The sequence below is a fragment of the Capricornis sumatraensis genome, chromosome 5 (genome assembly GCF_032405125.1).
Source record: "Capricornis sumatraensis isolate serow.1 chromosome 5, serow.2, whole genome shotgun sequence".
In the NCBI taxonomy this organism is placed as follows: Eukaryota; Metazoa; Chordata; class Mammalia; order Artiodactyla; family Bovidae; genus Capricornis; species Capricornis sumatraensis.
The window spans coordinates 15,259,885-15,285,729 of NC_091073.1; the positions used below are offsets into that span (position 1 = coordinate 15,259,885).

The 25,845-nt window shown below is 39.2% G+C and overlaps 1 protein-coding gene across 1 annotated transcript in view; it reads right to left on the reverse strand.

Annotated features, from left to right (window-relative positions):
* Positions 1–12,534: 12,534 nt before the first annotated feature.
* Positions 12,535–25,845, reverse strand: part of HEPACAM2 (HEPACAM family member 2) — a 51,038-nt gene continuing 37,727 nt past the window's right edge. The window contains exons 5-9 of the mRNA XM_068973237.1: positions 18,169–18,294; positions 18,056–18,080; positions 17,926–17,963; positions 16,311–16,384; positions 12,535–12,648 (exon numbers count right to left, since the gene is read on the reverse strand). Of these exons, the coding sequence (XP_068829338.1) occupies positions 12,535–12,648; positions 16,311–16,384; positions 17,926–17,963; positions 18,056–18,080; positions 18,169–18,294 (377 nt within the window). The remainder of the gene's footprint in view (positions 12,649–16,310; positions 16,385–17,925; positions 17,964–18,055; positions 18,081–18,168; positions 18,295–25,845) is intronic.

Genomic DNA, 25,845 nt, shown 5'->3' on the forward strand with positions numbered 1-25,845 from the left:
GTCTCGTCATCTCTTAAACATGGATTACTGGTTTTGTTGTTCAGTCACTAAGTCATGTCTCACTCTTTGTGACCCCGTGGACTTCAGGATGCCAGGCTCCTCTCCTCCACTATCTCCCAGAGTTTGCTCAGATTCATTCCACTGAGTCAGTGATGCTGTCTAACCATCTCACCCTCTATTGTCCCCTTCCCCTTTTGTCTTCAATCTTTCCCAGCATCAGGGTCTTTTCCAGTGAGCTGGCTCTTCACATCAGGTGGCCAAAGTATTGGAGCTTCACTTTCAGCAGTCTTTCCAATGAATATTCGGGGTTGATTTCCTTTAGGATTGACTGGTTTAAAGAGTCTAAACTGGATTAAAGAGTATAAACGTTTTAAAATCTGCTAATGTATATTGGGAGATGTGCCCTCCAGAAAGACATTCTATTCATTTAGTGAAACTCAGAGGGCAAAATATAATAGAATGATAAACACTCTAATTTAAAATCAGATTACTGTTCCTAGTACATAGATTTTATACTTTAACCTAACACTTTCTAATTTGGAACCATAGGTGGCACTAACAGATCAGGGAATGAAACCACTTTCAGAACCCCAGGCTGGAAAGGATTTTGTATGGACAGCTCAGCCACCCACAAGCTATAAACAATTCTAGAAAAATAATCCTTCCTGTTCTTAACTTACCTATAAATCAACTCGATTGGACATTCTAACTTATACTTTTAGTATTTACTGTCATATTTGAGACTGTGTAACAATGCAAGCCTCTTTGCATTTGTCTTGTCTAGTCTGTGGACTATGCCTCAGCATGCCATTTGCAAAATGTTCCTAAACAGACCAATTGTCTCTGCAGAAGCTTTCATTCTTCTGTTTCCATAGCTTTTGTTTTCTCCAAGAAGAAAACATATAGTGAAGTGAAAGAAAGTCAAAGTATTAGTTGCTTTGTCATGTCTCTTAGTAAACCCCATGGACTGCAACCCACTAGGGTCCTCTGTCCATTGAATTCTCCAGGCAAGAACACTGGAGTGGGTTGCCATTCCCTTCTCCAGGGGACTGTCCCAACACAAGGATTGAACCCAGGTCTTCTGCATTGCAGGTGGATTCTTTACCATTTGAGCCACTAAGGAAGTTATAAACTGGGAAAAGAAATAGGCACCCAAGTCCAGGAAGCAAGGAAAAATGACTCCCCAAGGTTATCAAGAGCTCTGAGCTTCAATCTCAAAGGACTGGAGGATTATTGGAAACAGTTGCCTCCTAACCATGGTGTCTTCATTAAATATACTAGACATAGGTAATCCTATTCATTATAATTTGAAACCATATATTGTATGTCTTTTAAAGTGCATATAATGGAATGGATGCCACAGGGGACACTCAGAAGAACTGGCTATCATGGGGGTGTGGTCTCTGAAGCTGCCATCACCTAGGACAACTGGTTTTTGTAGAATTTAAGGGACTGACTAGTTTGAAGCTTCAGAAATCCTCTGCCATAAACCTAAAGTGGAATTCTGCTTCAGGGAAGAAACAATCTGCAGGTTTATGCCCATTGTGTGGTGAGCAAAAGAGTTGTCATCTCCCCTAGGAGTATATTCAAATGAGAAAGTTCTCAGACACAAACAAAAACCAAATGAATACTGTCAGCTATCCATATATGGGGGTTCTTCATCCTGGATCCAACCAATCATAGATTTAAAACACTAAAAAAAAAATTCCATAAAGTTCCCCAAAGCAAAACTTCAGTTTGCCTTGCAGACAACTATTGACACAGCACTAACATTGCATTTACAACTATTTACAAAGCATTTATGTCGTGTTAGGTATTATAAGTTATCTAAAGAAGATTTACAGTATAGGGGAGGAACTGAGGTGGATGAACCTAGAGCCTACCATGCAGAGTGAAGTAAGTCAAAAAGAGAAAAAAAATGTCGTGTATTAACACATCTATATATGGAATCAGTAACCTTGGATATGCAGATGATACCACTCTTATGGCAGAAAGCGATGAGGAATTAAAGAGCCTCCTGACAAAAGTGAAAGAGGAGAGTGAAAAAGCTGGTTTAAAACTCAACATTCAAAAATGAAGATCATGGCATCTGGTCCCAAAACTTTATGGCAAATAGATGGGGTAACAATGGAAACAGTGACAGACTGTATTTTCTTGGGCTCCAAAATCACTGCAGAGGGTGACTGGAGCCATGAAATTAAAAGACACTTGATCATTGGAAGAAAAGCTATGTCCAACCTAGATAGCATATGAAAAAGCAGAGACATTACTTTGTTGACAAAGGTCCATCTAGTCAAGGCTATGGTTTTTCCAGTAGTCATATATGGATGTGCGAGTTGGACCATAAAGAAAGCTGAGGACTAAAGAATTGATGCTTTTGAACTGTAGTGTTGGAGACGACTCTTGAGAGTCCCTTGGACTGCAAGAGATCAACCAGTCAATTGTAAAGGAAATCAGTCCTGAATATTCACTGGAAGGACTGATGCTGAAGCTGAAGCTCCAATATTGTGGCCACCTGATGGGAAGAACTGACTCATTGGAAAAGACCCTGATGCTGGGAAAGATTGAAGGCAGGAGAAGGGGACGACAGAGGATGAGATGGTTGGATGGCATCACTGACTTGATGGACATGAGCTTGAGCAAGCTCTGGGAGTTGGTGATGAACAGGGAAGCCTGGCGTGCTGCAGTCCATAAGGTCGCAAAGAATCAGACATGACTGCGTGACTGAACTGAACTGATATGGAACCTAGAGAAATGGTACTGATGAACCTATTTGCAGGGCGTGATAGAGATATAGACGTAGAGACTGGACTTGAGGACACAGTGGGGGAAGGAGAGGGTGGGACGAACTGAGAGAGTAGTATTTACATATGCACGCTGCCAAGTGTAAAATAGATACCTCGTGGGAAGCTGCTGTGTTACACAGGGAGCCCAGCCTGGTGCTCTGTGATGACCTAGAAGGGTAGGTCGGCGGTGGGGTGAGAGGGAGGTTCAAGAGGGAAGGAATATATGTACCTGTAAAGCTGATTCATGTTGTGGGACAGCAGAAACCAACACAACATTGTAAAGCAATTATCCTCCAATTAAAACAAAATTTTTTAATTGTAAATTCTGTAAGGCAATAATCCTTCTATTAAAAAAAATAAAAAATGTATAGGGGAATATTGTGTGAGTTATGCACAAAACACATTTTATATAAGTGACTAGAGCAAGTCTTTTAACTTTCTGAGTATTTGTTTTTTCATCTATAAAGCAGCCATGCTTTTTTCTAGCTCCCAAGGTTCTTGGGAAGATCTATGTGGGTAATAGTTATAAAAGTATTTGTAAACTTCAAGGTTAACGTAATTCCACTAAGAAGTGTATCTGGTAAATGAGAAGAAAGGAGAGCATCAGTGTTACATCCAAGTGCTGTGTCTTATTTCTATGTACTCATTAGAAAGAAATCTCTGCTTTCTTAGTGCCTTATGAAACTAAAACAAACACATTCATATATATTTGAACATGAACTTTAGAAGAATATATAAAAATGACATATAAGTTCACAGGGATGATAGAAGCATACAGAAGCAGAAAATTACAAGTTTCTGAAAATCAGTTAAATCTTTAATAACATATAGTAAACTATATGCCATGTACTGAGCTATCATACAATTTTATTAAACAGAACTTTATAGGGTGTGTGATTTTGTAAAACTTAGGGATCACATGAACCTTCTTGGAGTGTATGTGTGCAGTTTATGTTAACTGAAATTGTCTTATTAATATGGAAGTGCTCAAATGTCAGAAAAACAAGGAAAATTGTTTTATTCATAAGGATATTAATTTTTTTTTGCTTAAAAGAGTACCAGTAAGATATACTCTCTCAAAATAATAAGCAGGAGGAATATGATTTTCTTGCAAGTTAGAAGCAGGAATATAAAGTTAAAAATTTTAACAACAGCCACGATTATGTTTAGTAATAAGGAAAGAACTTTAGGCTGTTTTTTAAAAATTAATTTGTTAATTAGGTGAACATCTGGGTTGGTTCATCACTTCCCTTGATTAATTTATGAGATTTTCATCCCCATTTACTGAAAAAGCAGTGAGTCATCCGGTGTTACACACCAATGACAGCAAAAGTTAATTGGATTCTAGATCCTTTCACATTTCTCCCTTTAGCAATTCCTTGCCACTTTGAGTGGAACCAAGCGCTAACAGGGTCTGTGTGTTTTTGCGTGTGTGAGAGATACAAAATTAAGAAGAATTACCTGTGATTGAAAAGTGAGTTTCAAAAAGATAAGAATATGTGCTTATATTTCCCTTGGTTGTGGCAAACCAAAACCCAAAACCAAACACTAATAAAAAAAGTTTTCTCAATGCATACTTTTTATAGGATTTTGATTTGTGAATCATGCAAATGTATAATTACCTATGTAAGAAAAGGCTGTTTAATGTTATATTTAAAATACATAACCAATAAGGACCTACTGTATAGCACCGGAATTCTGCTCAATGTTATGTGGCAACCTGGATGGGAGGGGAGTTTGGGGACGAATCGATACATGTACAGGTATGGCTGAGTCCCTTCACTGCTCACTTGAAACCATCACAACATTGTTAGTCAGCTATTAAAAAATAAATAAAAAATAAAAATTAAATAAGCTACAAGATATATTGTACATCACAGAGAATATAGCCAATATTTTATAACTATAAGTGGAATACAATCTTTAAAATTGTGAATCACTATGTTGTACACCTAGAACTTACAATATTGTACATCCATTATACCTCAATAAAAAATCATCATTTTGAAGCAAACAAGAAAAAAGCTGTTTAAGACTGTCTATGTTTTAAAGTGTCCCCAAATCTGATCTGGAACAGGAACACAGCAAAGCAGCAGTAGCTTATTGTAGTTAGACTCTTGGTGTTGGAGAGGACTCTTGAGAGTCCCTTGGACTGCAAGGAGATCCAATCAGTCAACCCTAAAGGAAATCAGTCCTGAATGTTCATTGGAAAGACTGATGTTGAAGCTGAAGCTTCAATACTTTGGCCACCTGATGAGAAGAACTGACTCATTGGAAAAGACCCTGATGCTGGGAAAGACTGAAGGCAAGGGGAGAAGGGGACGACAGAGGATGAGATGGTTGGATGGCATCACCGACTCGATGGACATGAGCTTGAGCAAACCCTGGGAGCTGCTGATGGACAGGGAAGCCTGGCGTGCTGCAGTCCATGGGGTCGCAGAGTCAGACTTGACTGAGCGACAGAACTGAACTCCAAGTAAGGAGATACATGGTCTTTGGAAGAGAATTCAAGCTTGAGAAAGGAGAGAGGTGGATGGACCTGGGGTGACTGGGTGCCTGGGAAAGCTGATCTGCTCTCTCCTAGCCCTACAGTAAGACTGCAACCTTTCTTCAGCTCTGACAACTACAGATTGCATTTGGTTTAGAGGCCCCTCCTTAGACATCCTCCTGTATATGCCACATGATCTCAGGGCTATAAAACAGTATTCTCAGATGAAGGGGAATTCATCATACTAGTTATTAACCTCATTTCTTTTTCCACATTGCTTTAGTAAACTCTCATTTTTCCTTCATCCTCTTTTCTTTATCACCTTTATTTTGAGGGGTATATTTTATCTTGTTATATTATGCATTTATATGAGCTACCATAAATCCTTTCTGGAACTGGAGGGAGTAGGAATAAACGTATGCATGACTAACCTGAGAAAATTCTAACAGGTTTTTTTTTTTTTTTTCGGGGAGTGAAATTACAAGCAATTTCATATTTATTTTTTCCAGATTTATTGAGATATAATTGACATATAACATTGTGAAAGTCTAAGGTGTGGTGATTTGGTACATGTATATATTGTAAAATAATTACCGCAATAAGGTTAGTTAACAAACACATCCATCACCTCACATAATTACATTTTTTTCTTTTGTCATGAGAACGTTTCTGGTCTACTCTCTACAGGTGATTTTAATTGCTTTATGGTTAGTCTTCTGCATTTCCAAGTATAGATACACTTTTAACAATGGGCATGGATTCCTTTTTTAATTAGATAATACTTTTTTTTTTTTAAACCAAATGTAGAAGAAAATATTTGTGGTAGAACTGATGGACTTTTCCAGCAGAAAAATATATAAGGCTGGTAGAGAAAAAAGAGCAGGAAAGAATGGGTTTGTAGGATTTAGTTTTCCTTTCACCATGTGCTTCTACAAAAATATAAGAGGTATAGTATAAATACAGTGGTTTACTCGAAATGCATTTTAAAAAGAAATGCTGTTGTTTTTATTCTTCTTAAAACTTTTGTTTTTTATTGTGGTTAATTTACAATATTGTTAGTTTGAGGTGTACAACAAAGTGATTTTTTTCAGGCTCTTTTCCCTTTTAGGTTATTACAAAATATTGAGTAGCATCCCCTGTGCTATATAGTAGGTCCTTGTTGGTTATCTACTTTATATATAGTAGTGTATATATGTTAATCCCAAACTCTTAATTTAGTCCTCCCCTCCCTTTCCTTTTAGGAAACCATAAGTTTGTTTCCTATGCCTGTAGGTCTATTTATGTTTTGTAAATTAGTTCATTTATATCATTTTTTGATTCCATATATAAGCAATATCAAAGGATATTTGTCTTTCTCTGGCTTACTTCACTTAGAGTGATAATCTCTAGGTTCGTCCACGTTGCTGCCAACGACATTATTTCATTCTTTTTCGTGGTCATCTAATATTCCATTGTCTATACCTACTCTGTCTTCTTTATCCATGCATCTGTTGATGGACATTCGGGTGTTTCCATGTCTTGCCGATCGTAGATGGTGCTGCAGTGAACACTGGGGTGCATGTATCTTTCAGAATTAGCATTTTCTCCAGATGTAAGCCCAAGTGTGGTTATGCTGGGCCATACTGTAGCTCTATGTTTAGCTTTTATGGAACCTCCATATTGTTCTTCATACTGGCTGCAGCAATTTTCACTTCCACCAACAGTGTAGGAGTGTTCCTTTTTCTCCACATCCTCTCCAACATGTATTATTTATAGATGTTTTAACGATGGCCATTCTGACCTTTGTGAGGTAATACTTCATCATAGTTTTGATTTGCAGGAAATGCTCTTTTCTTTCTTCTGTATAATAGGCCATGAGACATAGCTTAAAGTTGGAAAATCTTGTCATAGTTCTTTTTTAATAGTTGGAAGGTGAGTCACTGCATGGGCTTAATGTCACTGATGTCATTTTAACCCCCCCCAGTGCTGTATATTTAGACTGCTTCTACCTTTATTTAGCCAAATCCTAAAGAGTGGCACTGGCAGGTCAGAGTAGCTGTAGCCAAAGGCAATGGATATAAACATTTGTCTTTCATCTTCAAGATCTACAAGACTTGGATGACTGTTCCGACCCCACTCCCCAGGCCTCACTGTGCCCTGCAGCTCTCTGTGCTGCTCTGCCTACCTGCCTCTCTCTGGGCCCGACCACCTTTCCTATGCAGCGTTTCTACAACAGAATTCTTGGTAGTTTTACCTGGTAACTTTTATCTAGCAGTCTTGCCTAGTGCTAACTGGTATCTGAATCAGTTGTTTCATTTGGGAACTATAAAATGGTGTTTTCAAATTCTACCATTTGGTTTCTGTTTTTGTTTTTTAAAAAAATACACCAATATACAAGGAGAATTCACAATCCAATAAAGCAAAAATTTCAAGCCTGAAAAGTAAATAGCCATGTGCGAGCAACAGTCTTATTTTGGTAGTGCTCCATGATGCACACTGTGGAAAAGGGATCAAAAAAATCTAAAACTATAATGTGAATTTATGTAAGATTTTTACTCTACAAGACAAAGAATCAAGGCTATATACAAGCAAAAGCATAATAATTTATTTGAATCCACTGTTCCTTGAACAAAAGTAAAAATCAGACTTTAATAAGTCAGTTCCCTTCAGTGTTTTACAAGTCTTTGAAAAAACTCCATTGGTGACTGACAACCTAAGAGAAGGCACACTCTTGCTTTTGTGACAATCATCTTTATTATTCCACGGTACAAACAGCAAGAAGGAAATTTGGGAATGAAAAGTTAAAAGTGCAGTAATTTAAAATTTAATAAAACAAAGGCTGCTGAAGATTTTACAAATAAAAGTTTCCACACTTGTACATTAGATAGGACAGTGTTGGTGCTGAGGAAAGGGAAAGTATAGATTAGAACTAATTGAGCTTTGTAGGAAACATGATACAAAAAAGGTAATTGGAAAGTCCCGTCCTTTTCTCTCTTCTGTCGGCACGATAAAGACTGCCACTGGGAACTCTTGCCCCATCACGCTCCTCTGCAGCACAGTGCATTGTGGGTATGCTGGAAAATCTGCAGTCAGACTCTTATAAATGCCTTTATTCTGTGTTAAAAGGACCAGTGAGTAAGAGGCATCTGGCTTGATTTCTTCACTGATTCCAGATGAATATACATTTCCACTGCTTTCCTCAAAACGTGCTTTCCTTATTTCACTTAAATGCACTGCGTTGCCTGTGAATGCTTACCTAGTGAAGAGATATGCAAAATGTTCTACAGATTTCCAGGTCTACAGGTTGAAGAACCTTAAATTCATTCATTCCCTTGTACAGCTGCAAATAATGAGAGTTTTGAACTAGTTCAAGAAAACTACATTTATAAGTCAATAAGTATAAAGAGTAAGCCATCACTCAATTCTGTAGATAATTTCTTTTTGAAACTAAAAGGTTGACTTACGTGAATGTCCTATGAGCAAGTTGGGTTTAACACAAACTGTGCCAAGAGTGTTTAATGAGGTAGACAGACAGCATTTAAATAAATGCAGCCATGAATTCAATAAACAAATGACCGAGTACTAGGATATGGACACAGGCCAACTCACCAATTTGTTAAACACCAGTTCAGTTAGGTAAGAGACGCATGTAGTAATGAAAACAACACTGCTAGAATAATAGTCCAAGAGCCAAAGAAAAAATATTTTGGCTATGTTTCTATCTCAGAACCAACTGTCAAATAGCGGTAAAGAAAGCAGTAAGTTACAGTTCTTTACCCCAAGCTGGGAATGCTGGAGATTCACTAACTACCTGTAATACTGCATTATTCATGAAATTGATCTTTGAATTTAATTGGACCTAGAGAATAAAATCATAGATAATAAGGAAAGAAAAATGATTTATTCATTTCCTTTCCTTAAACATAGGGAATGTTTATTCTATTGAGGAATACTTGTTCTACTAAGGATTACTGATCTTCAGTTAAAATAAGCAAAGAGGAGCCCACTAAACTATGAAACCTTTAAAAGACTATGTCTTATATTTAATCTCTATCCCTAGTACATAGTTAATGACCTGGAGATGTTTGTGGTTTGACTATTAAAAAAATAAAGTGCAAAACAGTTTCTGATGAAATAAAAAGAAAATATTCTACCGGCTTATTTTTAAAATTTAGAATAGGTAGCCACATCTGTATTCAAGGAAAACAACAGTTTAAAAAACTGTTGGCTCCCCTTTAGGATGAGCTGGAAGAGAGAAAGAGGAGAAAAAATGTAAAAGCGGTACTAGAGAGGAGGGAGACAGCCTTACAGAGAAGGAGAAGGAAAGAGAAGGCAGATTCAGAGAGGGAAGACATCTCAGGATGGAGGTAAAGTCAAGACAAAGACACACAAAGGGAACTTCCTCAGAAGATGGGGAGGAATGAGGTGAGAAGAGAAAGGCCGAGGAGATGAGGAGTGGGTGAAGAGGAAAAGTTAAAACTTACATAACCTCCTTCTCCTTCTGCCTCTGTAACTCAGCTTGCCCCTTGCAAAGTCTAGATCAGTAGGTCACGTAGTCTCAGAAAGCGGGGCCTTGAAATACTAGGAACTGGAGTTTATCTCACTCACCCTTGTCCTGCTCTTTGCAACAGCCCAGCTCCTGCAAACCTGTTTCATCATGCCTATCCAGGCAGGCACCCCCCCTCCCCATCTTGGCTGCTGCTCCTGTGCACAAAACCCCTTAGTTTAAACCAGCCTGTTAAGAGCTAGTGTTGCCCACTACAGTCTGTCTATACAAACTCTAATCCCTTTGTTCGGGGCTCAGAGCTTGGAGTGTTAAGCCCTCTGGGCCCACCGGTGTAATAAACCCGAGTTCTCCAACTCTCTGAGTGTGGTGCTTGGTTTCTCAAGTACTGGTTTCTGCAACGTGGGAAGCACTGGGGCTGGGAGTGTGTGTGTGTGTGGGAGTCTTGAGTGCACTGCCCCTGGAAGGAGCATGTCCTCAACAGCAGTTAAATAGTCCTTAATGAGCTTGAAAAAGAGCTAGAATATGAACACAGGCCAACTTACCAATTTGTTAAAAACCAGTTCAGTTAGGTAATATTTTCAACCTTCAAAGTTTATTTCTGAAATGAAATTTTATACTCTCAATAAATTCTAGCGATATTGTTCATGTCTGAAAGCAGTCTAATTTCAGAGGATGATTTTTTTTTTTAATTTGAGGAATCTTTTTTTTTTTTCAGCAAATCGTTTTATTTGGGGTTCTGAAATTACAGCTGCCATACTCCACAGTTGAAAATCAATATTTATTTCATTATTTGGAGACTTAAACGATAAATCTCAAGTCTTCCTTTGGTTTGTTTGCAGGCTAACTGGAAAAATATAGAATAAAGGACATATAGAAAAACAAATGAATTTAAATAGGGCAAAATTTTTGCTTGGAAACCATCTTAAAATTAGGAAGCAGGAAAATCTTAAAATTAGGAAGCAGACCATACTCTCAAAATTCTATTTATTTTTAACAAGGAAAAATACCCCTTCATTTTCTATTCCAGACAGTAAAGAGGGTTAGGTATCATTTTAGAGCGGTTTTGTTTAACTGTCCTGGAATAACATTCCACTATCGTGTCCTATTAGATTAATAACATAATGCTACAAAGCAATTTTCTTTTCTTTTCAAACCCGAAGCTCCCAGCTCTGTCAGAGTCTGCTCCTAGTTACCTAACTCCCTTTTCTCCAGGCTCATTGAGACAAGAAGGAATGCACTGCTGGGGTCCTCTGAGGTGCACCTGTCACTTCTTCAGCCCTTAAATGAATGCACAGGTCCCCCAGGGCTGGGTCTTCCCCCTGGAAGACCGTTTCCCATGCATTCATCCACTGCTGCTGCTGCTAAGTCGCTTCAGTCGTGTTGGACTCTGTGCGACCCCATGGACAGCAGCCCACCAGGCTTCCCCGTCCCTTCGATTCTCCAGGTAAGAACACTGGAGTGGGTTGCCATTTCCTTCTCCAATGCATGAAAGGGAAGAGTGAAAGTGAAGTCGCTCAGTCGTGTCCGACTCTTAGCGACTCCATGGACTGCAGCCCACCAGGCTCCTCCGCCCATGGGATTTTCCAGGCAAGAGTACTGGAGTGGGGTCATCCACTGCTAGCTGTTATTTTTGGTATTTACCCAGAGGTGTGCACGAATTACTTTGCCAGAACTGTTTTCTTTTGCCAAAGGGGAAGTTCCTGTGTGTGGTTATTGATGTTCTTTTCAAAGTCAATAAACGACAAATAAAGAAATGATGGACGATGATTCATGGCAGTTATGCCTGCAGGCAGTTACAGCCCTCAAAAAAAGAAAGTTCATTTCATTATTCCAAAAGGCTCTTGGCACAGTTTTTCCACCTATGGTAAGGGAAAGTGACTGCCTGGTGCCAGCCCCCAGGTTAACTGGATGAGCAGTTTCTGGGCTTTACTTGGAGTGAGCCCAGTCCTTACCATGGTGGTTCTATTCACTTGAGTAGACTCCTTTGAATATGTGAGAGGTGGGCATTTGATGGGGACAGTGTTGGGCACATTTTGCAGGGTTTTTTTTCCTGGTCCTATTTGTAGTGATCCACCTGCCAGTGCAGGAGATGCAAGAGACACTGGTTCGATCCCTGGGTCAGGAAGATCCCCTGGAGGATGAAATGGTACCCGACTCCAGTATTCTTGCTTGGAAAATTCCATGGACAGAGGAGCCTGGTGGGCTACAGTGCACGGAGTTGCAGAGTCGGACACGGGTGAGTGACTGAACATGAACACACCCATTTGCAGTGATAGATCACTGACTCTAAAGCCACTGCATGTGTGCTTAGTTGCTGAAGTCGTGTCAGACTCTTTGCGGCCCCATGGACTGTACGTAGCCTGCTATTCTCTGTCCATGGGATTATCCAGGCAAGAATACTGGAGGGGGTTGCCATTTCCTTTTCCAAAAACCCTACAGCCACTGGAAAGTCAGCAAGATAACCAAGATGGCTTGAGAACTGGCCTAACGACCCCTTTCTTCTCCAGAAGTGGATTCATTTGGGGAAATGTTAATTCTAGAGCTCTGCGTCTGGTCCACTGGCCCAAGTACTTGGCCCCAGAAGATACTTGTATGTTTGCCTGTTTTATTTCTTAGAGATATTTTCAGGTGGGAAAGTGTGTCCACATGTACAGGAGCTATACTTTTCTGTTTTTAATGTATTTTTTCTTCTGAACCTTTCAATAAACTCTGGGGACAGCGGGGGCTGAATGCTGAGCCCTCTCAATGTAGCATCATCAAAAGCAAGTTCATACCTACTCTGGATGATCTTGCTGTTGGGCAGGGATGTGCTGAATAACTTCATAAATTGTACTGTGCAAATCTTGCCGTGGTACACCATCAGAAGCTGGAACAGATCTCGTGGTCATCTAGAAAAATAGGGCACATTAAAAAACATTGGCAGACTAGCAAATAGAATTTCCACTATGCTACAGAAGTGAAAACAACTGGAAGAGGTGATGACGAGAGAATTAGAACTGTTTACCTTCCCTTCATGGCCTTCCCTGGTGGCTCAGTGCTAAAGAATCCACCTGGCCATGCAGAAGGTATGAGTTTGATCCCTGGGTGGGGAAGATCCCCTGGAGGAGGGCATGGCAACCCACTCCAGTATTCTTCCCTGGGAAAACCCCTAAACAGAGAAGCCTGATGGGCTACAGTCCATGGGGTGGCAACAGAGTCAGATATGGCTTAGTGACTAAACAATAACAACTTCCCTTCAATGTCCATTTCTTCCTTGCTACAATTCCTTGCACTTACCCTATAGTGGTCTGTGCAGTGGCACAGCTATGAGATCAGAAGAAGAATAGCTGGGCAAACTATCACTTTTTTCCCTCCATTTAAGCAAAAAGCTGGCAGTACTGTAAAGGAAGTGTAATAGAGAGAGAAAAAAACAGCAGAAGAGAAGATATCAGGGTAGCTTAGAATCAAAGAGCATATATTACTATCCTTTATATTACATCTCAATCTTAGCTTTTTGATACTAATTGCCAATCATGTGTGCAAAGGTGGTTTAGGAAAAACAATAATGAATAGCCGGAAGCCCTTATCACGTGACAAGTTAGAAAGACAGTACCAAGAAATACAGAACATACAAAGGAAAATGGTTTGGTTTGAATGCAGTAATGGGCTTTAAAAGTGAAGACATAGAATGGAATACTGGATGCTTTTATTTAACAAAATAAAACATACTATAAAGCTTGTTAATTTAAAAAAAATAAAGTCTTGGATGAATGTAGTAAGTATAGTAGCATATGCTTGGTTAAGATCAATACGGATTTTATTATTGCAAGTGGCATTTTTGTTTCATTATCTCCTATTTCTTATATTTGATGCTGTTATTCTTATAAATACTGCTTTCTAAGTCCTTAGCTAAAGTCTGGCTCCCCTCCTCATCCCAACTCATCCTATGTTCATTGCACTTGTGGCCACTTCAGTCCTTTGTATTTATATAGTCCTACCTGTAGAGGACTCTTTGCACTGTATAGATCATCTGAAGAGTTCTTTATTTTATCCCCATTTGACTTGCCAGATCACTTTGGAACATCTTAGCTTCACGTTTTTCTGGAAACTTCCTATTTCCATTCTACTTGTTAAAGCTTTCACAACAGTCCTAGGCTATGTGATCCGATTTATCCCATCAATTTTGTGTCAAGGGAACTTTGGTTCAGAGTCTGGAGTGAAGATCAACTCTTAATTTTCTTTGGTATAGGGGTTTTCAGGGACTATGATAAAAGCAACCTATAGGCTTCTCTGCTGTCTGGTGGTTAAGACTTTGCCTACCAATACCCTGAGTGCAGGTCCTATTCCTGGTCAGGGGCTAAGATCCCACATGCCTCCTGGCCAAAAATTCAAAATGTAAAACAGAAGCAATATTGTAACAAATTCAATAAACACTTTAAAAATGGTCCACATCAAAAAAAGTCTTTAAAAAATTTAAAAAAGCAATCTATATAGAAAATGTCTAACTTGCTTACCTAACCTAATACTAGAGCTGTTAGAAAGTAACAAATTTGTTCATTCCATGCCATTGCTTTCTGTACAATTCCCAAAAAGAAGTGCTGAATGGACAATGAAAGGTATAGCAAGTAGACAGAGAAGTATTCCTCCATTCATGTATCATGAGAAACTAAAAGACGGATTCTGATTTTTGAAAACTCATAAAGTTAGTAATTCATTCCCCTTCTTAACTTCAATTTTGAGATCTTGCTAATGTTATTATTATTCCTTTGTCAAAGCCATTGCACTCAGCTGCTAATCTTCACACAATTCTGGCTGCTTCTAACATGGATCCTTTTCCTCCTCTTTCTCGGGTTGTTCGTGTTGGTTTCTCACTTCGTCCCAAAGCACCTGGAACTGCCAATGAAAGACCTCAGCTGATACCTCAGGAGTTTTCATCTTTGAAGATGGGTACGGTTCCAAATCGAGTTATTCCACCTACAACAGATTCCCCGGGGGTTCAGATGGTAAAAAATCTGCTTGCAATCCAGGAGACCTGGGTTTGATCCCTGGGTTGGGAAGATCCCCTGGAGAAGGGAATGGCTACCCACTCCAGTATTCCTGCCTAGAGAATCCCATGGACAGAGGAGCCTGACAGGCTACAGTCCATGGGGTCACAAAGAGTTGGACATGACTAGGTGGCTAACACTTTCACTTTTCTGGTATGTAATCAAGCATTCATTTCTCGGCCTTAGTTTCTTTAGCGCTGTAGCATTTTGAGCAAACAGAGTTCCTCTGAATACAATCTTAAAACTGAGTACTGATTAATTGCAAGAATAAATTTAAAGTTTCTTACATAGAACTCACCCCTTTCCAACGCATCCCTAGGAATAAAATATGACTTCAAAATTCATTTCCAGGTCTTATCAGGCTTCAGTTTTCCTGCTTCCCCATTTAAATGCCATGACTGAGAGGGGTACTTGCTGAGGAGCTATCATGAAGAGGAGCTGTCTCTGAAATAACTGATCCACCAAATTATTCATTTTTGTCTTTTTGATTGTAGAAGTGAACGGTGAGCATATCCTGCCTGAGACTGAACAGGACATGCCAAGATTTTGCAATGCTGTTTTGCCCTTTACCAGTGATGACGTGGACACTGGTGTTATGACTCACCCACAAGAAGATGAAATTCCATCATTCCCCCTCCATTACTCACGGGCATTTGAGAAATAAAGCCTGTGGCCAGGTAACTTGCTGGATGAACCTCAGAACCTTAGAATTCTCTGAACAAGTGCGACAACCAATCCCAAATGGCAAATAGTTTTTAAAAAATGGAAATAAAAATGCCCAAAAGGCAAGTAGTTCATTTCAGGGGCCCCTTTCTTAGGTGAACTATCACAGGGAAATAAGGAAACAGGAAAGATCGGTTGTATATAAATCTATAAAAATGTTAACGAGCTGATTAGCTCAGAGAAGCATTCTATTTGCCTCTTAAACAAAATTGATTGCTTCAAAGACCTTGTCTGTGCAGACTGAAAAAAAAAAAAGCTTCAACTGTATAAAACTTCTCTTACACCTTCAGAAAAAAATAAATACATGTACCTGCATATTTTGGGTTTATACACTACCTTTCTTCTGAAGAACACAAAGTACCTGTATAATCAATTGTCTCTGCAATGTCTGCAGGAGATATGAGGGGGAATTAAACGGGAAACTAAATGACAGAGAGTCAGTGAAGAGAGTCCACAGTTATCAAAGTGATGCAGAATGACTTAAACCAGGGTCTCTCCGTCCCTCTTTTACTCAATTCTTTTGACCTTCAATGAAGTTAATTCTCTCTCCACTGAGCTTACCAGGTAAAGAATGCTCATGAATTCGTGTAATTTCCTTATTTGTGTTAGTGTTTTTGATAGAGGCTTAGAAAGACACTTTAGCTCCCCACATCCGGCACTGTCATTCATTACAGAGTGAGTCAATACGGCTAAGCGTAGCGCAGCCATTGGATTGCAGTGCCCCCAGGTTCAAAGGAAAGCTGCTTACACCTCTGCTGAAGCAGAATGCTACTTCTAGGATAAGCAGCCACTAGAAAACCAACCCTGGCAACACCAGAAGCATCTGGAAAAGCAACAAATTCGTATATTCCAAAGTCATCCAGCGCATCTTCGTGGCCTGAAATGGAAAACAAATACTCCTTACAAACCAAATGCCTTGAACTGCAACTTTTTTTTTTAAAGAAATCTTTATAAAGCAGTCTTTATGGTTTGCTTCAAGTGGTGTGTATAAAACCAATTTAACATTTCCCATTGGCTCAATGGACATGAAGCTGAGCAAACTCTGGGAGATAGTGAAGGACAGGGAAGCCTGGCTTGCTGCATGCAGTCCATGAGGTGGCAAAGAGTTGCACATGACTGGGTGACTGAACAGCGACAACAATCCTCTACAGTCACGCTGCCACTAAGTAGTACTGGAAATCACTCCTTTTGAAGCTCAGAATTGAAACTGAATTGGGACAATTATTCTTAAAGTCTGGTGTAGGAACAATGGTGTATTATATATATTCAAATAAACACATGTGGGCAGCCTTGCCCTTTGTAACTTTCAGTTACCAGAGACTTATGGCCACCAAGGCCTCAACCTGTCAACTGCAGCAGCTCTTAATCCACCCATAATATTGCTGTATCCTGGTAGATCTAACAGGGTCCACCAGGACTAATAATAAAAAAATAAGCGACTAAGAGCTTCCTTGTGGCTCAGCTGGTAAAGAATCCACCTGCAATGTGAGAGGCCTGGGTTCGATTCCTGGGTTGGGAAGATCCCCTGGAGAAGGGAAAGGCTACCCACTCCAGTATTCTGGCCTGGAGAACTCCATGGACTGTATAGACCATAGGGTCGCAAAGAGTTGAACATGACTGAGCAACTTTCACTTCACTTCATGGTTGCCTATGCATACCAAATAGAATATGCAAGTCCAATATCACCTAAGCTCTCATCGGTAAAATGGAGGGTGGCTCTTCCAGATAGTCTCTGGGAGCTTTCAGAACTCCGACACTTTATTATTCGTGAGAAGGACTAGACAAGGGGAAGAAGACTCATGTTTACTAAGAATCCAGGCATTGTATTAGGCACCTATTACACTGGATTTAATTCTCAGAGCAACCCTGAGGGGATGCTATGAGCTCAATAGAGGCACATATGGGACAGAAATCCAGCTCCTTTGACTCTAAGGCCTGAGCAAAAGCCCCACTGTTAACATAACAACTCAGGTGGGAGTCAGAAGTGATGGCAGTGAGGGGCACCCCTAGGGTCGGAGAAGCAGCAACCCGGGGCCCCCCCTTTCCTCCTCTCCCCGGACAGGAGCTGCCAGCACTGTTTGCTTTACAAACTGACACAGCGAGAGAACACTTGGGCAGTTCCCGAACTGTAAGAGGATCAGTGGAATATGGGTCAGTGATGGTGGGCGAACGATAGTCTCTCTGAGCCTTAGTTCTCTTGCCTGTAAAACGCTGTTGAAAGTGTCTTTTGGGGCTTATCTTACAGATCTATGTGACCTACAGAAAACTAATACAAGGGATAGCACTTCGTGAAGTGAGGGCAGTCACCCTGGGAGGGGATGAATTCTGTTACCTCAATAGTACATTGTAGAGAATGATTAATATTAACAATATATATTAATAATGATAATACACAGCCCCTCTCAGCCTGGCCATTACCTGAAAATGTTCGTGCTTTCCTGTACTCTGTTTCTGGCCTGAAAAGACAAATTGGTGTTTCTGTCAGTCTTAATCATTGAGGAGAAAGCATTCAAGAGAAAAATTATTTTCATAGAAGCATATGCATTACCTGCCTTCTAGCTTTTGTTTTATAACTAAAAACCAAGAAAGAAAAAAACACAGTAAGATACTTTTTAGTATACATATAAACCATTCATATATATTTTTTAAATTTTAACCTACCTTTGTAGGGTTGAAATTTTTTCCATAAGAGAAGAAGACACATGGATATAATCAAAAAGAGTGATATTCCAGTTATACTTGCTAAAGGGGACAATGATTTCCCTTTCTGTGCAAGCTTCTCTATTCCTAAATAAAAAGACAAGTATATTTTCATATTTTTATTAAAGATCAATAATAAATTATTATATAGCTTGACTTTATGCTTTATTCTAAATGGCACAGTATTGCAAATGTATATATATTATACTATACACACACACACACACACACACACACACATATATACACATATACAGAGTCCGAGCAAGACCTAACAGAAGGAATACACTTATTTGAGAATACACACTAAACTTTCTAAGGATATTTATGACTGGAAATGTGGTGAGCTGTTCAGGATAATACCATTATGTTATACTGGATGTAGCAAATAGCTCATGTCATATTTTTCAATAGTGTTTGCTAGGATTTAACTTGGATCTGTTTGATCTCATTGTATGAACATCCCCAGATGCTAGGCTACTCTCTCTCTTCCCACCTCACTTTTTTAACACTGTTCATGTATGTGGATTTTCTAGAGTGGTGGTGTGTGATGAAATGTGCAAGAGGAGAGGTGTTAAGTTTAAATCATTACTAATTTTTGAACAATAAAGAGATTTTAATCTCTAAAATAAAATGTGGGTGATTGTCAACAGAATATTTTAAGTCCCACTTTCGACTACAATTCACTTTGGTTTGCAAGTCATTCCTTTTGTTAATATTCCTATATAAAATATAGTGTTAATAGCTAACACCTGTTGAGTGCTTACAATACATCAGTCTCCATTCTAAGAGTTCATGGTACGTATTAACCCCTGGATGTCACAACAATGTTATTAGGGAGGGCTCAGACTGAACTGAACTGAACTGAACAGAACAGAGGGTAAAGAATTTGCCTGCAATGCAGGAGACCTGGGTTCCATCCCCGGTTGGGAAGATCCCCTGGGGGAGGGCATGGCAACCCATTCCAGTATTCTTGCCTGGAGAATCCCCATGGACAGAGGAGCCTGGCGGGCTACAGACCATGGGGTCTCAAAGAATTGGACACGACTGAGCAACTAAGCCCAGCACAGCACATTATTAGTATTATGCCCTCTTAGAGATGGGGAATCTGAGGCTTCCCTGGGGTCACTCAGGAAGTAAGTGGCAGAGTCCAGATGAGACCCCAGACTCTTGACACTCTGTGCTTGCTCATTTTGATGCTGTTTTGACAAAATTTACTAAGTATGGCAAAGTTGACACTATTTTCAGACTACAACAGGCTTAGTCAGAGAGTTAATCTATGAAGTGGAAATTTTTGTGACCTTCAACAAAAGCAAGCAACAGAAGTCTTCTATATAACATGTGAATCAGTTATTGATCAGGACATGAATGGTGGTAGCTGCCCACCTCAGTCCAGTTGAACGTGGGGGTGACAATCATGGGATGTCACTTCCCTTCTGCCATGGTGGAGAACAGCTTGGAGCATCTGGGTGCGGTGAAGAACACAGTGGAGACTCAACTCTGCAATAAATATCCAGCCTGCATCCTGTTGACTTTTACCACAAAGACTTGGCTGAGGCCTCCAGCAGCCAAGATAAGGATGAAAATTTAATCTTTCCCTTCTTTCACTGTGGACCTATATATAGTCTGTCAGCTTTTCTACCTACAACACTTGCACTTTTTAATCTTCCCTGAATCTTGTTATAATGTAGTGTATATCATATATGTTAAACTCCAGTTAAAAAGTCAGGGGAATCATGATACCTCCTTGCCTTTCTCTTGAATTGCTCTTGTTGGAGAAGACTCTTGAGAGTCCCTTTTTTTCTTTATATGTTTTTTTAAATCTGTTTATTTATTTAGGCCGTGTTGGGTCTTTGCTGCTGTGTGAGGGCTTTCTCTAGTTGCAGTGAGAGGAGGCTGCGCTCTAGTTGCGGTGTGCGGGCTTCTCCTCGCAGTGGCTTCTCTTGTTGTGGAGCACGGGCTCGAGGGTGCAGGGCTACTGTAGTTGTGGCACATGGGCTCAGGAGTGCACAGGCTGCAGTTGTTGTGGTCCGTGGGCTTAGCTGCACTGCGGCATGTGGATTATTCCCACACCAGGGATCAAACCTGTGTCCCCTTCATCGGCAGGTGGATTCCTAACCATGGGACCACCAGAGAAGTCCTCAAAATGTTCTTTTTATGGCATTACAATAGCTATGTAATATTTATTGCTTTTAAACAGGTTGTAAATTAAACTTTTTTCAGCTTTGGGTAGAAGAAATAAAAGCAAGGTAGTATAAAATGAGCCAGAATTGCAACTTATTGGTTCTGATCTACAACAGACAGACAAACATCACAAAACTTATTAGAAATTTTTCTTCCTTTTCTCTCGGTTAATAATTTGTAGAAAAAGTTACACTCTCCCACTGTTAGAATGCTGGCCTTTTAGTTGGTAACCATTGTAGCCTTTGGGTGATCACTGTGTGAGGTCTAGGCCTTTCTTCAGATACCGTGCTCCTACTTCACAGATTTATTTTCTCTAAAGAGCTGGGCAGTGCTGAATGAGCTACTTACCTCTAAGGGCCTGGATTTTCACAGCAGTAAAATGAAGAGGCTGGAGTGACTGGCCTTTAAGTTCTCTTGTTGCTTGGATATTATATGATTTGAGGCAGCCAAGAGAGTTTTACATGAAGTTTATGCAAATAGGACACTATATGCAATGGTATGGAGAAGACTCTTGAGAGTTTCTTAGACTGCAAGGAGATCAAATCAGTCCATCCTAAAGGAAATCAATCCTGAATATTCACTGGAAGGACTGATGCTGAAGCTGAAGCTCCAATAGTTTGGCCACCTGATGCGAAGAACTGATTCATTAAAAGACCTGATGCTGGGAAAGATTGAAGACAGGAGGAGAAGGGGGTGCCAGAGGATGAGATGGTTGAACAGCATCACGGACTCAATGGATGCAAGTTTGAGCAAACTCTGGGAGATGGTGAAGGACAGGGAAGCCTGGAGTGCTGCAGTCCATGGGGTTGCAAAGAACTGGACATGACTGAGCAATCGAACAACAAGAACAACAACAATGCAGTGGTATGCTAGTAACTGAGGATCAAAAAAGTTGTATGTGCATATCTACACACAAAAGTTATAAATTTTACTGATGTGATAGATGTGTAGAATTAATAATAAAGTATGCAATACTCTTCATTGCTAATTCCAGATATCTAACTGATTCTCATGGCTTGTTTTTGTTGATTTTTGCTGAACTCATGTATTTTCAACCATATTTTGAAATAATTATTAGATTTCAAATAAATGCTTGATTATTATCCAATTCAGCAAAGAAATAGTTTACATCAGTGATAAACAAGTGTAACTTCACCATGAATGTTGGTTGACATTTATTAAGGTGAAACTGAAACAATGGTGACATTTGTTGGAACTTCATTTAACGGTAATTTGAATAACTGCTTTGCTAAACTGGATAATAGTTTTTGAATACTGGAAGAACTCAAATATTTTTTGGCCGTATAGAATGTAATGGCTATGGAAACAATACATTTTCAAATTTTCTCTGTATTATCATCTTCATCACTTAAGTGTAAGAATTAACAATTTTCCCATCACTCTCATACATGGCAACAATCTTATTAATTGAATAATATCCCCTGAATTCTGTAGTTGTTGTGTGCAATATTCATATTATTTCATTTAGGTTAAATTGTTTTTCTTTATTATTGTTAGGTTTTTGACTGTTTGTTCTATCAGTCACTAAGGAATATGCTAAAATCTCCCACTCTGTGGATTTTTCTATTTCTCTTGTCAATTTTTGCTGTTTATTAGATGTACTTGGATGCTATTCTAGTAGATGCATACAAATTCATAATTTTTATATCTTCCTGCTGAACAGACCACTTCATTTTTATGAAATGTCCATTTTTAACCTAAAGTAATATTTCTTGTCTTAAGAAATATATCTAATTCTTATCTAATTTCTTCGGTATTAGTGTGACCACACCAGCTTCTTTGGACCATTTGCATGGCTTTTTTTGTTCACTCATTTACTTTCAGAATCCTTTATATAATGTATATCTCTTATAAGTGTTAAATAGTATTTTAATGCCTAGCTTTACAATACTTGTCTTTTAGTTGGAATATATGGTCCATTAATATATAATGTAATTATTAATATATTTTGGTTTCTAACTATAATCTGATTTTTTCCACATACCCTACATTTTTGCTGTCTCCTTTTTTGTCTTAATTTGGTTTTATTAGGAGTTTATTTTATTCCTCTTTTTCTCTCTGTTTGTTTGTTATACACTTTTTGCCTCTTAGATTTTAGAGATGAAAATAATCTAATCAGAATTAATACTTTTAGGCAAAATATTCTGTGATACAAATCACAGCAATATTTTCCTAGATTAGTCTGGCATGGCAAAAGAAATAAAAGCAAAAAAAAAAAAACACAGTTGAGACCCAATAAAAGTTGTAAGTTTTTGCACACGCAGCAAAGGAAACCATAAACGAAACAAAGAAGCAACTTAAGAACTGGGGAAAAATATTTGCAGATGATACAACCAACAGAGACTTAATTCCAAAATATATAGACAACTCATACAGCTCATTATCAAAAACCCAAAAAGCTCAACCAAAATATGGAACAAAGACATAGATATTTCTTCAAAGAAGACATACAAATGGCCAACAGTCACATGAAAAGATGCTCAACATCACTAATTATTAGAGAAATGCAAATCAAAACAATGCAGTAATAACAAGTTTCATATTAAAGATGTTCAAGCTAAAATTCCAGTATAGGACTCAAATTTAATTTAGTAGTGCTGACTACAATTCTCTGCTCTTTCTGCCACTTTTGCCTGACCATTATATGAGAAATAGAAATCCTTTAAATCATTACACCCAAATCTACTTGGTTCTACCAAATGGAACTACAACAAATAAATCAGACCCTGCATGATGCCACATCGATTGTTTGATGAAGCTCTTACTTCTCCCTTGAGAAGTCTCTTCTTCAGATCCAGTATCTCCAGATGATATTCTTTATATGACTGATTTCACATTCTCTACCATTTCAGAGGTACAATTTTAGAAGCTCAACAAAGCTATTCAATTTTACTTCTGAAGTGTAAATTCAGAAGGACCCATACTCTGGTGTGGCTATCAATAAGATAGAGGCAAACAGAATGGTCTGAGACACCAGCAGTGATACAAAAGCAGAGAAACAGCAGAAAAAATTGATTAAAAATGTTAAGTAATAAAGTGGCATGATTTAAGATACAGCATATTACTTGGGCACCACTTTTAGCAAGTGAATTCTCTTATTTGTTCATTTTAGGTCCAATTACTGAAATAAAAATTAGCCAATTTTCAGATATACACAATCAAATTTAGGTGCATTATATACGTATAAAACCAAATGTACATTTGTTTCCCATTTATTTGGTATAGGTATGTCATATCAGTAATAATGAAAATAATAAAGAAATTAAAAGTGTCATTTATAGGTACAGATGAAGAAATAGTTTCAGAGAAATGAAAACACACGCCATAGACGGTAAGTCCTAGAATGGAGACTGGAGAAATACATTTTTTCCCTGATTGCCAAAAATGTAATGGTTTTAACAATTGGCAGGTAGGCTCAATATATTCACTTTTTCCTCTAACCTTTTCTAACACCAGGTTTGAGGTACTCCAACTCTCTCACTTCTTGATAGCCAGACTGCCTTCACTAAAATTCAATATCCCCTAGTCCCTAGAAATAAATTCAATGCTAATTTATTCAGGTCAACTGTCTACAATACACTTTACAATGAAAAATATTTTAATGTAGTCTCAGCTGTTTTTCCCCTTAAGCTTGAAAATATGCTAATAATTATTATTTCAGAGTGTTTCTCGTAATGCTGAAGTTACACTCTGGCATACACTGGCTCTGCCAGGTGCTCCTATGATTCTGATGCCTTGTAGTAGGTTCAGAAAACAAGGACTGGATGTTTAAACGAGATAAGACACATCTCCTCCCCTCTCCTTCATTTTTAAATTTTTGTCCCTTTTACTTTGTGTTTCCTGGAATGACTAAATTTGTACATTCTGTCCTAGAGGGGATCCAACTCATTCTCTTTGGCATTACTTCCTTATTTCTTCAGGCTCCTTCCTTATTGCCCTCTAGCCTCTCTCCCCTGTGGCCTCTGTTAGCCCTCCATCAGAAAGTATCCTGAGGTGACTAGCACCTGTCAGCTCAAAACCTTGGCCATGGCTAAGGGCAAGTATCCTCTCCCTGGAGACTGAAGAAGAGAGGCAATCCTTTTCTCAGAACTAATGATCTTCCCTGTTTAGTCCCCCTTCTCTTCTAGAGCGTCCTGATTCTCTCAACACTGCTTCTCAAATGTGGAGTCTAGAAAAATGGTACTGACGGACCTATTTGCAGGGCAGGAATAGAGATACAGACATAGAGCATGGCCTTGTGGGCATGGTGGGGGAAGGAGAGGGTGGGACGAACTGAGAGAGTAGCACTGTGATCAATCTGTCTATCTACACACTACCATGTGTAAAATGCACAGCTAGCGGGAAGCTGCTGCATAAAACAGGGAGCCCAGCCCAGCGCTCTGTGCTGACCTAAAGGGCTGGGATGGGGGTAGGGTGGTTGGGAGGCTCAAGAGGGAGGAGTATATGTATATATATATATGAGTATGTATATATGCTTGTGAGTGATTTGTGTTGTTGTATGGCAGAAACCATACAATCCTTAAGGAAATCCAGTCCATCCTAAAGGAAATCCATCCTGAATATTCATTGGAAGGACTGATGCTGAAGCTGAAGCTCCAATACTTTGGCCATCTGATGCGAAGAACTGACTCATTGGAAAAGACCCTGATGCTGGGAAAGGTTGATGGCAGGAAGAGAAGGGGATGACGGAAGATGAGATGGTTGGATGGCATCACCAACTCGATGGACATGAGTGTGAGCAAGCTCCGGGAGTTGATGATGGACAGGGAAGCCTGGTGTGCTGCAGTCTATGGGATCACAAAGAGTCAGACACAACTGAGTGACTGAACTGAACTGATGGCAGAAACTATACCACACTGTAAAGCAATTATCCTCCAATTAAAAACAAAACAAAACACTGCTTCTCTCTACCAGGATACACAAAACTTACCAGGTTCAGTATTTGAAATTTACAAAATAAAATGTCAGATTTGTCCAGGGTGAAATCAAGTGGCACAGTTGCTGTGGCATCAGCTCCCAGGCAAGTGTGCTGTAGAGAGATGGATTTCTAGAACCCAGATTGAAACTGAGACGACAGGGGAATTCTGATCTTACTGCCACAGAGAACGTACAGGAATCCCAAATGTGGTTCTGGACACTTGCAGCAGCTCCCCTCTTCTTTCTTTCAGAGAATTTTGTACTCTTTAGCACATAGCATGCTATTCTCCCCCTTATTTAAACACGATTGACTCATTTACCAAAGCCCTAGTGCAAATGCTATTTGCCCCCTCCTTAGGCAAACAAATAAAATGAAATAACATATTAAGTGCAAATATAGGCAAGAGGTGTGGTATCCATGGTATCGCAGCCCTGCTGTTTGAGAGACTGCACCTAAAACAAGACAGCCATATGCCACCAGTCAGCGTATCTATTTCTAGATCAGAATGGAGTCCT